This window comes from Trachurus trachurus (genome assembly GCF_905171665.1).
Source record: "Trachurus trachurus genome assembly, chromosome: 20".
Classification (NCBI taxonomy): Eukaryota; Metazoa; Chordata; class Actinopteri; order Carangiformes; family Carangidae; genus Trachurus; species Trachurus trachurus.
In genome coordinates this window covers 14,308,565-14,318,219 of record NC_139911.1, presented here as the reverse complement: position 1 = coordinate 14,318,219, position 9,655 = coordinate 14,308,565, and the positions used below count along the sequence as shown (strand labels likewise).

Here is a 9,655-nt window from a genome sequence, read left to right as displayed (position 1 = left end):
AAAATCCATTTGTTTCCATGGTGATGCTGTCCTCCCTTGTCCAATTTCCTTGGCTGCTTTTTACGGATAGCTTTATTGAACTTTATTAAAAAGGAGTAGAGAGAGAAGAGTTAGTAATTTCTCACGCTCTGTAATATCTAGATGTACGGAGGTAGATCATTTGGAAAGGCTCAACATGATATTTCACTCAAAGCATTATTACCCTCTAAAACACTTACTTTTGTTTAGCTCCAGGGTTATAAACTAATCTACATTCACTAATCCATTATGTGTATTTTTGCCCTTGTTGTTATCTAGTTTGTCTTAATGGCAAGCGAAAATAAACTGCTGAAAAAAGTAGCCCATAATTCAGACAGAGACTAGTCAAAGACTATCACTGAATTTTAAGTCTCAGTCCACCACATATACTGCAGCTATTGGAGATTTGACCAACATTAAACCAACATCTAATTTGTTTAAAGCAACTACAAATAACTTTTAACTTGATATGCAAAAGTCTCTCTGACGTCACACTGTCGTGACTCCCCTATATCTCAGTATACGGCCGTATGCTACATCTAACAGCCTGAGTTTATCCATTACTTTTCGGTCTGTTGTGTTGAAGCCAAAAAGACAACATACCTTTAGTTTCATATGTTTAGTGTTGCAAGTTTTCTCCATTTTGCTTCAGTGAAGAGGAAAACAATAGCCTATCTTATTTTATTATCCAGCGACAGAATATGTAATATGTAATTAGAGATTTACATTTCTGAAGGAGATCATATTTACTGATCTGATCTAATGTGCTGTAAATATGAATGTTGATAATAAAATGAGATAATCAAAGTAATAATAAACATATTAAAGAAAAGTGATATATTGCTTTTTGTATCGCAAAATTGATCCAGTTCCTCTATGTGATCATAAGAGCTGTTTTTTTATCCATGATTCACACTCTTGGCCCATCATGAATTCAACCTTAAGCCATACAATAGCAATCTCAGTGGAGTCATGGCCTTTTGTTATGGAGTCAGAGCCAAGTGTCAGATTCACTCAGTTCAGTCTTTTCCTCAAAAGATCAAGGGATTCCCGAATGAGCACATTCATTTATATGAAGAAAGGGAAAGAAGGCTTTTAAACATAGCAATTTCACAGTCAGAACATTTATTTTTTATTATTAATTTATTATTTTACTGCATGAATCCATCATGTGACATGTCACTTTGCTTTGAAATCTACATAAATAAAATTCCTGTGGCTAAAATATGACCATCCATGGTCTGTCATTGAAAAGAAAGAACAAGATCAAATAAAAGATAAATAAGCATACCAGAGATTACACATCAAAGAATTGAAATTTTGAAAGGTTTTGCTGAGCTGTACACAGAAATGCACTCTCAAAACCCAAAGTCACTGATGTAATTTTAAAATGACCTTCAGTTCCCATGTTTGGTTGACTCCATTGCTGCATTTTCACAAAGTCACTACACTTCTTCTGTGTTGTTCAAGTTCTTTGAACAAACAGCATGAGCCTCAGTGACAGCTCTGCCAGAGACAAACAACACCAGGCTTTCTCCGGACTTAATGCCTTCGTTAATTTGTTTACCTTGATCAAATAGACCTCATCACTGCAGGAATTTGTCTCTCCAATGTGCTTGGCGGGTCCTGAGCTATAACTCAACACAGCCACTCCATTTGTCAGAGACCCTGACAGTCAGTCTAATTAGTTTGGTTGTGACAAAGGAGCTGTCTTGTGGAAAACGGGAACATCAATCCATCTATGAAAGCATATGTTTTCATAATGCATCCAATACCGTAAGCAGCAACTTGGCTAATAGGCAGTGGGTGAGACTGCAGCTATATGACAAAGTCTAATGATCCGTTTGGTTAAAAAAGAAATGCTTTAAAGATGTGCTGTAAATATGTATTTGTCAGTTTATTTAACATGTACAGATAAGATGCCAAGTAGATATTTCATGTCAGTGCTTGAGTAAAGCCTGCATACAAATTACAAAGAAAGCTTTACACTGACATCAGCAGTGACATCTCATTTATTGATAGAGATATACTGCCTGGCCGCTTATCTTTCCGTAAATTTTGAACCATTATTGTGTAAACCACTTAGAGTGGAATGAGATGAGAGCATTTTATTTGTATCAATTTCCAATTTTTATACGACTTTTATCATGTCAAGATATTACATTTGTAGACATTCATATATTTTATGATGCACATCATATAAAACAAAAGCAATCTTTTTCAAAATGTTGCCGTGCTGCAGCCAGACAGGACAGTCAGTGGAGACTGTGTCATCTATCATTTAAGAGTCATTTTAACAGCGAAACATTAAAGTTAGTGGTACTCGGTGTCTCCTGACATCCCTAAAAGCCACTTCTACATAATCCGGAAACACAAAGAAATTACCAGTTCCCTCAATGGCTTTCTGGCCCCTGGCTGTCTTTAAAATGTTCTACGACATCATTCTCTTGGGATTTCTTTTTCTAATGCACTGTTCACACATTCACAATGAGAAAACCCTCAATGTCACTGTTAACTGCTGCAGCTCTCCTGTGTCTGTGTGTGTTTCATCTTGAGATATTAAAGCTTCAAATATTCATGTAATTAAATATTTAGAGTTGTGGGTGAGTTTTGTTAAGGCAGCTGTAAGTTTGTCTGTTAAAGTGGCTTCACAGAATATCTGATTATAACTCGTGTGTTTGTCGGTCTGCAGCAGGGAGGAGTATTTTCTGCTTTTTATGTCACTCAGTGTTTTACAGGGAACATGCTAATGCTTGTTATTTCGTTTACTTAGGAACATGCTGCTCAATTATTTTTTAAAGGGCCAACTCAAGCAAATTACAAAACACAAATAAAACATGGTCTTATTTTCAGTGTATTTTTACAAGATATTCAAATATCAACTTTTTCCATTATATTGGGAATAAATGGAATTGTAATTTGTGTAATTAATTCCAGCCCAGTCTAGCTCTTGAACTATTAGAAATAAAGTATCTCCATACCAACACACCTGAAAATGCATATCACAATACTACTTGCATTCATGCACGTGGTATTGTTAACGGAAAGGAGACTTCTTCTTGGCTGTTACGTAATTGTGGAAAATACAAACAAGGAACAGCAAAGGCAGCTGCAGCATTTAAACACATAATTTAACTGCACAACAGCTGGTAGCAAAGACAACTAAATCAGTAATGCCTGTAAATCTTTACCCAGATTGTACTCACTGTTAGCAGTTATGACTGAGAAGATCATGGAGCAGACTCTAGATTCTAAGGGCATAAAATGTATCAGAATTGAGGCATTTTCACACTAAAACGTATTGGTGTGGATACAGCTCCGAAGGCAGATACCTAAAAACCTGTGAAAACCAAGCTCAAACTATGTCTGCATTTCAAGATACTACCAGGAATGAACCCACATACAAGGTCATGTGAGCACAGATATTGTCCCATGTAAAGAGAAAAAGTGCATAAATTCATACATTTCAAACAGAAAATAAAAGTATGGGCACACATCACAAGAAAAACATTCTAGACCACAGTGCAAAGTATAACCTGTTTGTGTCCAGCATGTCTGAAAATGTGGAAAGTAGGCCACATCAATCAAGTATGCAAGAAATGCTGTCCAATCTGTCAAGTTTGAAAGAGCAGGTCTAGAAATTAGCATTTTTATTATTTTATTTTCACAGCGAGACAATCCCAGTCACCCTCTTTCCATCTCACACCATGCAGAAACTCTTTTAGATACATACACATTCCTCCTGTGTACCGTATCTTCAACCTGCTATCCAGTCTGGGTAGTAATATCGTGCAGTAGCCCGGGACTGTAAATGTTTGCACGATCAAAGTCAAAACTTCATTTGACCTGAAAACCGGAGGTAAAGTGCTGTTTTCTTTCTTCTGTTCCACACAACACAAACACACACATGAGATGAGCCGCATCCACTGAGGTGATTTGATCCCCCCGTGGAGAGGAGATTGGTTATGTGTTCAACCTTTTGTAGAAATCATTGGCAGGTTTGAGAAAGAAGAAGAGACCTTTTGCTGCCTCGTGGCCTGTGAAGGCCTCAAAGAAGCTCAGTAAGCCCTGCCTGAGCTCCGTCTTGCACCCAGCGTTTGATGTCGATTGAAGAAGAAAGACCAACTGCAATCTGTACAGCAGCCTTTTATTTTGCCAGCAAGAGAAGCTGTAGCAGTCTTCTCACACTCAGGCATATTGATTTCACCACTTCCTACGAAGATGGTATGCAGTGAGTGAGTCAATATAAGTTTGCATTTTCTTACCACTGCCTTTTTTTTTCCCTTTGGTGGGTCTCAAAGCTAAGGATGGGATAAGACAAATTAAGAGTTGATTTCATCACTGGGAGGCCACACTCAGGATCAGCTAATGGGTTAGACAATGAAAAAATACATTATTATTATTATTTTATTTTATTTTTAATCTATTTCAGCCCAAAGAAACATAGCATCTAAATAGAGGTTAACCTGCTGTGCTGATGCAGTGCAATGGGCATTAACATTCATAGCTTGACTTGTTTTATCTACTGTGTTTTGTTTACACACTTTACTGTTCAGCACACTATCACTCTAAATGTAATCAAGTGTCTGTGGTAGCCTATCCAGAATCTCTTTACACAAAGTAGAAGGAGCGAGTTTTTTTTTTTTTCCTTTTAATTTGTTTTCTTGATGGTTTGTTGTTAAATTGAAGGAGTATAGTTCTTACTGCTGGTGTGGCTTATTCAGATATTACGCAGACAAAGAATTCCCATGGTAACAATTGACCGTAAGCTAAACCCATCTGACAAACAGCAGTTGTCCAGTCATAGCTCGGCAGGCCTGTCAAACGTTGGTTTGCTGTACATGTTGGAAGTGTTGTTTCTGGGGCTGTGGTACCAGCAATACTAGAATTTGAAAGGCGTGCCAGACATTTCACTCCCTTGAAAAGTTCATGAGCACTTGTCCAACTGAGTCCAAACCTTTGAGGATTGGAGGACTATTTGGAGTTGCAACAGAAGAGAAACTTCTACTTAACAAACATTTATGAGGTTGTAGGTTGTTTTTTTTAAGCTGCTTCTAGAAAATTAAAAGAAAAATCTTAAAACTTTTTGTACAAGGACTTGGTAGTATTAACCTGCAAATACAGAAACAGAAACAGAAACAGTGCTGTTTCTGGAGATATGTCCATGTCATTTAGCTTTTGCTTCCTTGTAGAAGGGATTTCAAATGTGCTTAATGTTAGATTAGTTAACTAGCTAGCTACAACAATTTGTTTTTCAGCATCAAAACAAGGACCAAGGATTTTATTTTAAATATATCAAGTATTTGTAAGCTGGATATGCTGTGTAAAAATAGAAAGCTGCACATACGTACATCAAAATAGTAACTATAGGTAGCATGGTTTCGGAAATGGTTAGCAACAAGGAAGGAAAGGCTAATTGAAACCCCAAAACAATCATTTCAGTACCATGACTGAAATGTTTGACTAGTGTTTCTGAGTTGTAAGGTCTGTCCAGTTGATGGTATGCTATATTGAGGTTGGTGTGATCAGACAGGTAGAGACACAACTGGGTCAGTCAGCTACAATGGACATACAGCATAATACATAACCACAGCTGTCTATGAGCTTTCCTCATGTCACTGTTGGCTGCACCTGACGGACACGGCAGAACCAGCAGATCCTCCTCTTCTCCTGCTTCTTCTTGATAAACTGCACTTTACAAGCTATCAGCATCGAAATTCAGCATGGACATGCAGCCTGTCAGATACACTACGTATTTCTGTGTCAGTGTGTGTATGCATGTGTGTGTGTTAGTGTGTGTGTGTGACTAGCAGGCAGAAAGCCAGCATGACCCAACTTCAGCTTTTCAGCTTTAGTGCAGCGCTGCAGACAGCTGTGCCACAAACACGCTGCTGTGGATCACCGCGAGGGCCTTTTTATTTAGGTCATATTCTGTGCTTCAGCGGCCAACAGAAGGGATCTCTGTCAACTGCAATGAATACCTTTAGTGGGACACAGCCCACTTTTTAAGAGCCCTGCAAGAAGCGGACACTGTGCGTGTTTGTGTTGTATGTAAGTGTATGCTTCGTGAGGGGTTTGCTCTTGGAAGTAGAGTGCAGATGGGGGAGGGAGGATGGACCACTGTATTTCTTCATTTTCCCTCCAACAATAGAGGAGTAATATACTGGCTTGATTCACTCCCCCAGTGACTTCATCCCCTGGTTTAGTGCAGACAAGCAAATTTCATCAATAATTTCCCCAATTTTTCAATTAAAGCAGCATCCAGTTTACAGCCACACCGATGGAAATAATAAATGGGATTCCCTCTCTATTCATGCACATAAATACATCCATGTATGTCCTACACAATGTCCTCTAGTTATGTAAAGAACTGACATGATATTTCATTCTGCTGCTCTGTCTCCCTGATTTTCTCTTATTTTTTCTCCCGTCATTTCATCTCCCCCCCTCTTCCTCCATCTTTTTTCTTTAAATATATATTTACCACTGTGGCCTTTGGAAGTGCATTATAAATCGCAGTAATGAATTCCCTGCGCAGCCTTGGCCACACTGCTGTCACTGTGCTACACCAGGGTGCGTGGGCTCTTATTATTGTCTTGTTAGCTTCACCTCCAGTCCATCGGAAACAGTGCATTCAGCGGCGAGCCGGCCACAGCCCCAGATGGGTGAGGAAGGCAGTTTAAGGGCGCTGATGGATGCCATTGTTTTCATGTCACCATGTAAGGGAAAGGTCGTTTATTGCCGGTTGCCACGGCCAGCCCAGATGTTGTCAGCTGGGTTTTACTGGCCAATTAGTTTGCCCTTAGAGGAGAACGGGAGGTATAGAGGGGAAAGTCCGGGATCAGGCTGTGATCATTTGCTGTCTCTGCGAGTCAGGGGTGTGCATTCTAGCACACTGATAAAATACATGCACTTTTTGACTATTAGTAGATCTGTTACATCCGCTGTTCTGTGAAAGCAGTGCACTGAATTTAGCAGTGGGCAGTTTTAGTGGAATCATCTGAGGGATTAAGACTCTGCAGAGGATGCCTCTGCATTCCCACCACCAATTGCTCATTATTTTTTTGTTCGGCTACACTGATGCTTCATTTCTAACAGTACCCTTGAACAATTTTAGCACACACTGGAGCTGGAAATACATTTGAACTCTTCTTGATACCTTCTCTTCCTTTTGTTTCTCTCTCTTTCCTCAATCCCCTGTCACTATTTTTCACTGAAATCTAGCCGAGCGAACAGAGAAGTGGAGGAGGAAGCTTGAGGACAGATCTGGATGTCAAGGATCACATGCCAAGTGGCTTCTATATTTAGAGATGCTCCTTTTTGAAGTTTTGAAGGACAAAAATAAAAGGTTGAAAGAGAAGAATAGGCACAAGTCCTGTCAACGTTCTCTCATCTGTGAAGCAGTGCCAGAAAGCATCTTCTTCAAATTAAAGCAGATGAAGACATTACACTGTTCTTTGGGTATATGCAAATGTGAGATATTTATAATTCTCCTCTCTGTCGCTTTCTTTCTTTCTGTTTGTTTGTCTGTTCTTCCTCATGGCTGTGTGTTTCTCTGTAGCACTAGTTCTGGGGCCTGTGCAGACTTCCCGCGGCAGCAGTTGGATGTGCACGTCGACCCGGCCACGATGACGATGAAAGGCCTGTCCAGCAGCCGCAGTCACCACCACACGGTGACCTGCGACCCCTCTTACGACTCCATGACCCTGGGGCACTCGGATCGTCGGTCCTACTTCCTCAACCCTGGGGAATCTCATCCTGCTGACCACTCCTGCTACACCCAACGCAACTCCTTCCAGACTGAGTGCAACGCCTACCCCGACCTGGCCAGCTGCACCTTCCCTCGCAGACACTACAGCTCCCACCATGAGCTGAAGGATGAGTGCGGCCCTTTGGTGCCTTACACGGGGCCAACAGGGAACAGTAAGGGAAGTGGAGGAGGTGGGGGAAACAACAACCGCATCCCCTCCAACCTGCTGGAGCAGTTTGAGCGCCAGGCACCGGTGCGGCGCGAAGGCTACCACACGCTGCAGTACAAGCGAACCGCGGTAGAGCACCAACGCAGCGACAGCCCCGGTCGCATCCGCCACCTGGTGCATTCTGTCCAGAAGCTTTTCACCAAGTCCCACTCCTTGGAGGGGCCCTCGGGGGCCGGCGGAGGAGGAGGAGGGAGCGGGAGGATGAACGGCGGCAAATCCAGTCCCGACGACCCTCCCTCGACCTCCGGCACCCTGAAGCACAGTAAACGGAGTAAGAGCAAAGACCGCTCAAAGTCGGAGCCCAAGATGCGCACCGCCATCTCGGGCTACTGGAGCTCAGACGACACGCTGGACCGGGAGATGTGCCTCTACCACCATCACCACGGAGGCAGCGGCGGAGGCATGCCCTCCGGGGTCATGACCATGGGTCGCCACCCGGACAAATCTCAGTCGCAATACTTCATGGAGTCCTACAACACCATCAGCGCCCATTCCCTCAAGACGTCGCGCAGCAACAACGACGTGAAGTGCTCGACGTGCTCCGGGGGAAGCAGCGGAGGGTTGCCGCTGGTGGGCCCGCTGGACGGCCAAGTGCAGCTGAAGAAGAGCTCGTGGTCTTCGACGCTGACGGTGAGCAGAGCACGAGAGGTCTACCAGAAGGCCTCAGTCAACCTAGATAAAGCGCTAGTGAAAGCCGAGCAGGGACGCACCTGCCACTTCCTACAGGTAGGACTGGTACCACGACCTCCTGCATGTCATGCTTCATGCATCACCTGGCACCAGCTGCTCCTCCATGCTCCTGTTTCTCTGCATGCATCTGTTTGGTTACGTACGTTTGTTTGTGTGTGTGTGTGTGTGTGTGTCTGTGTGAGTTAAAGAGATTGATCAGCTACAGCTAGGCACTGGCTCAGACCCCATCCTGTCATTCCCTGTGTCTTAAAGGATCATTGGCCTCATGTTAACTAGACCAACACATGTCATTTGCTTCTAAGTGTTTGTGTCGACATGCATGGAAATAGTCATACATGAGCATGTGAATGTTTATTCATTAATGCTTTCATATTTACACTTGCAGTAAGCTGATTTTATGTGCATTGTCCAATTGCAGCATGCATTTTTTTTACAGTGTACAAACCAAGCAGACTAGAAGTAATACCTGTTTAATCTATCCTAAATGGCCAGGTGTCTGGTCATGTTCATAGCAGTGGTGTTGTTGTGCATGAATGTGTGTACATCTCACTCACAGTCATAGATTGGAAGTGCTATGTGATCAGAGAGAGACAGAGGTGAGCAGACAAAGACAGGAGAGACAAAGTGCTCTAGTCCCCAAGCCCAGGCATTACACAAACTAATACAAGCACACAGGGACACACACATGCACGAAGACACATCAGTCCACCTAATCCTGCTTCTCTTTTTTGTTTAGGAAAAGATAAAAGTGTTTCAGATTGCATATATTTCCTCTAATCGGGTTGAGCTGCAAATAAAAGCCTGAAGGGAGTCGGGGCAGAGAGAATACAAGGAAGGGTGTGCGTGTGCTAGTGTGTGTGTTTGTGTGTGCTGTAGGGAAAGGACTAAAGGAAAGTAAAGAAAGGCAAAAGAGGGGGGGGGGGTAAAAGTCAGAAGGCAGGAGTGAGGGAGCATAAAAGACAGAGAGA

At 42.3% G+C, this 9,655-nt stretch overlaps 1 protein-coding gene across 4 annotated transcripts in view; it reads left to right on the top strand.

Moving 5' to 3' along the window:
• Window positions 1-7,646: 7,646 nt before the first annotated feature.
• The window catches only part of dlgap1b (discs, large homolog-associated protein 1b), a gene marked incomplete at its 5' end in the record, with an annotated part of 42,736 nt that continues 40,727 nt past the window's right edge, over window positions 7,647-9,655 (top strand). For 3 of the 4 annotated variants that reach the window (XM_083995002.1, XM_083995004.1, XM_083995003.1), the window contains one exon: window positions 7,647-8,723. In XM_083995002.1, the coding sequence (XP_083851128.1) occupies window positions 7,647-8,723 (1,077 nt within the window). The remainder of the gene's footprint in view (window positions 8,724-9,655) is intronic. The other variant, XM_083995005.1, reaches the window with a different exon arrangement.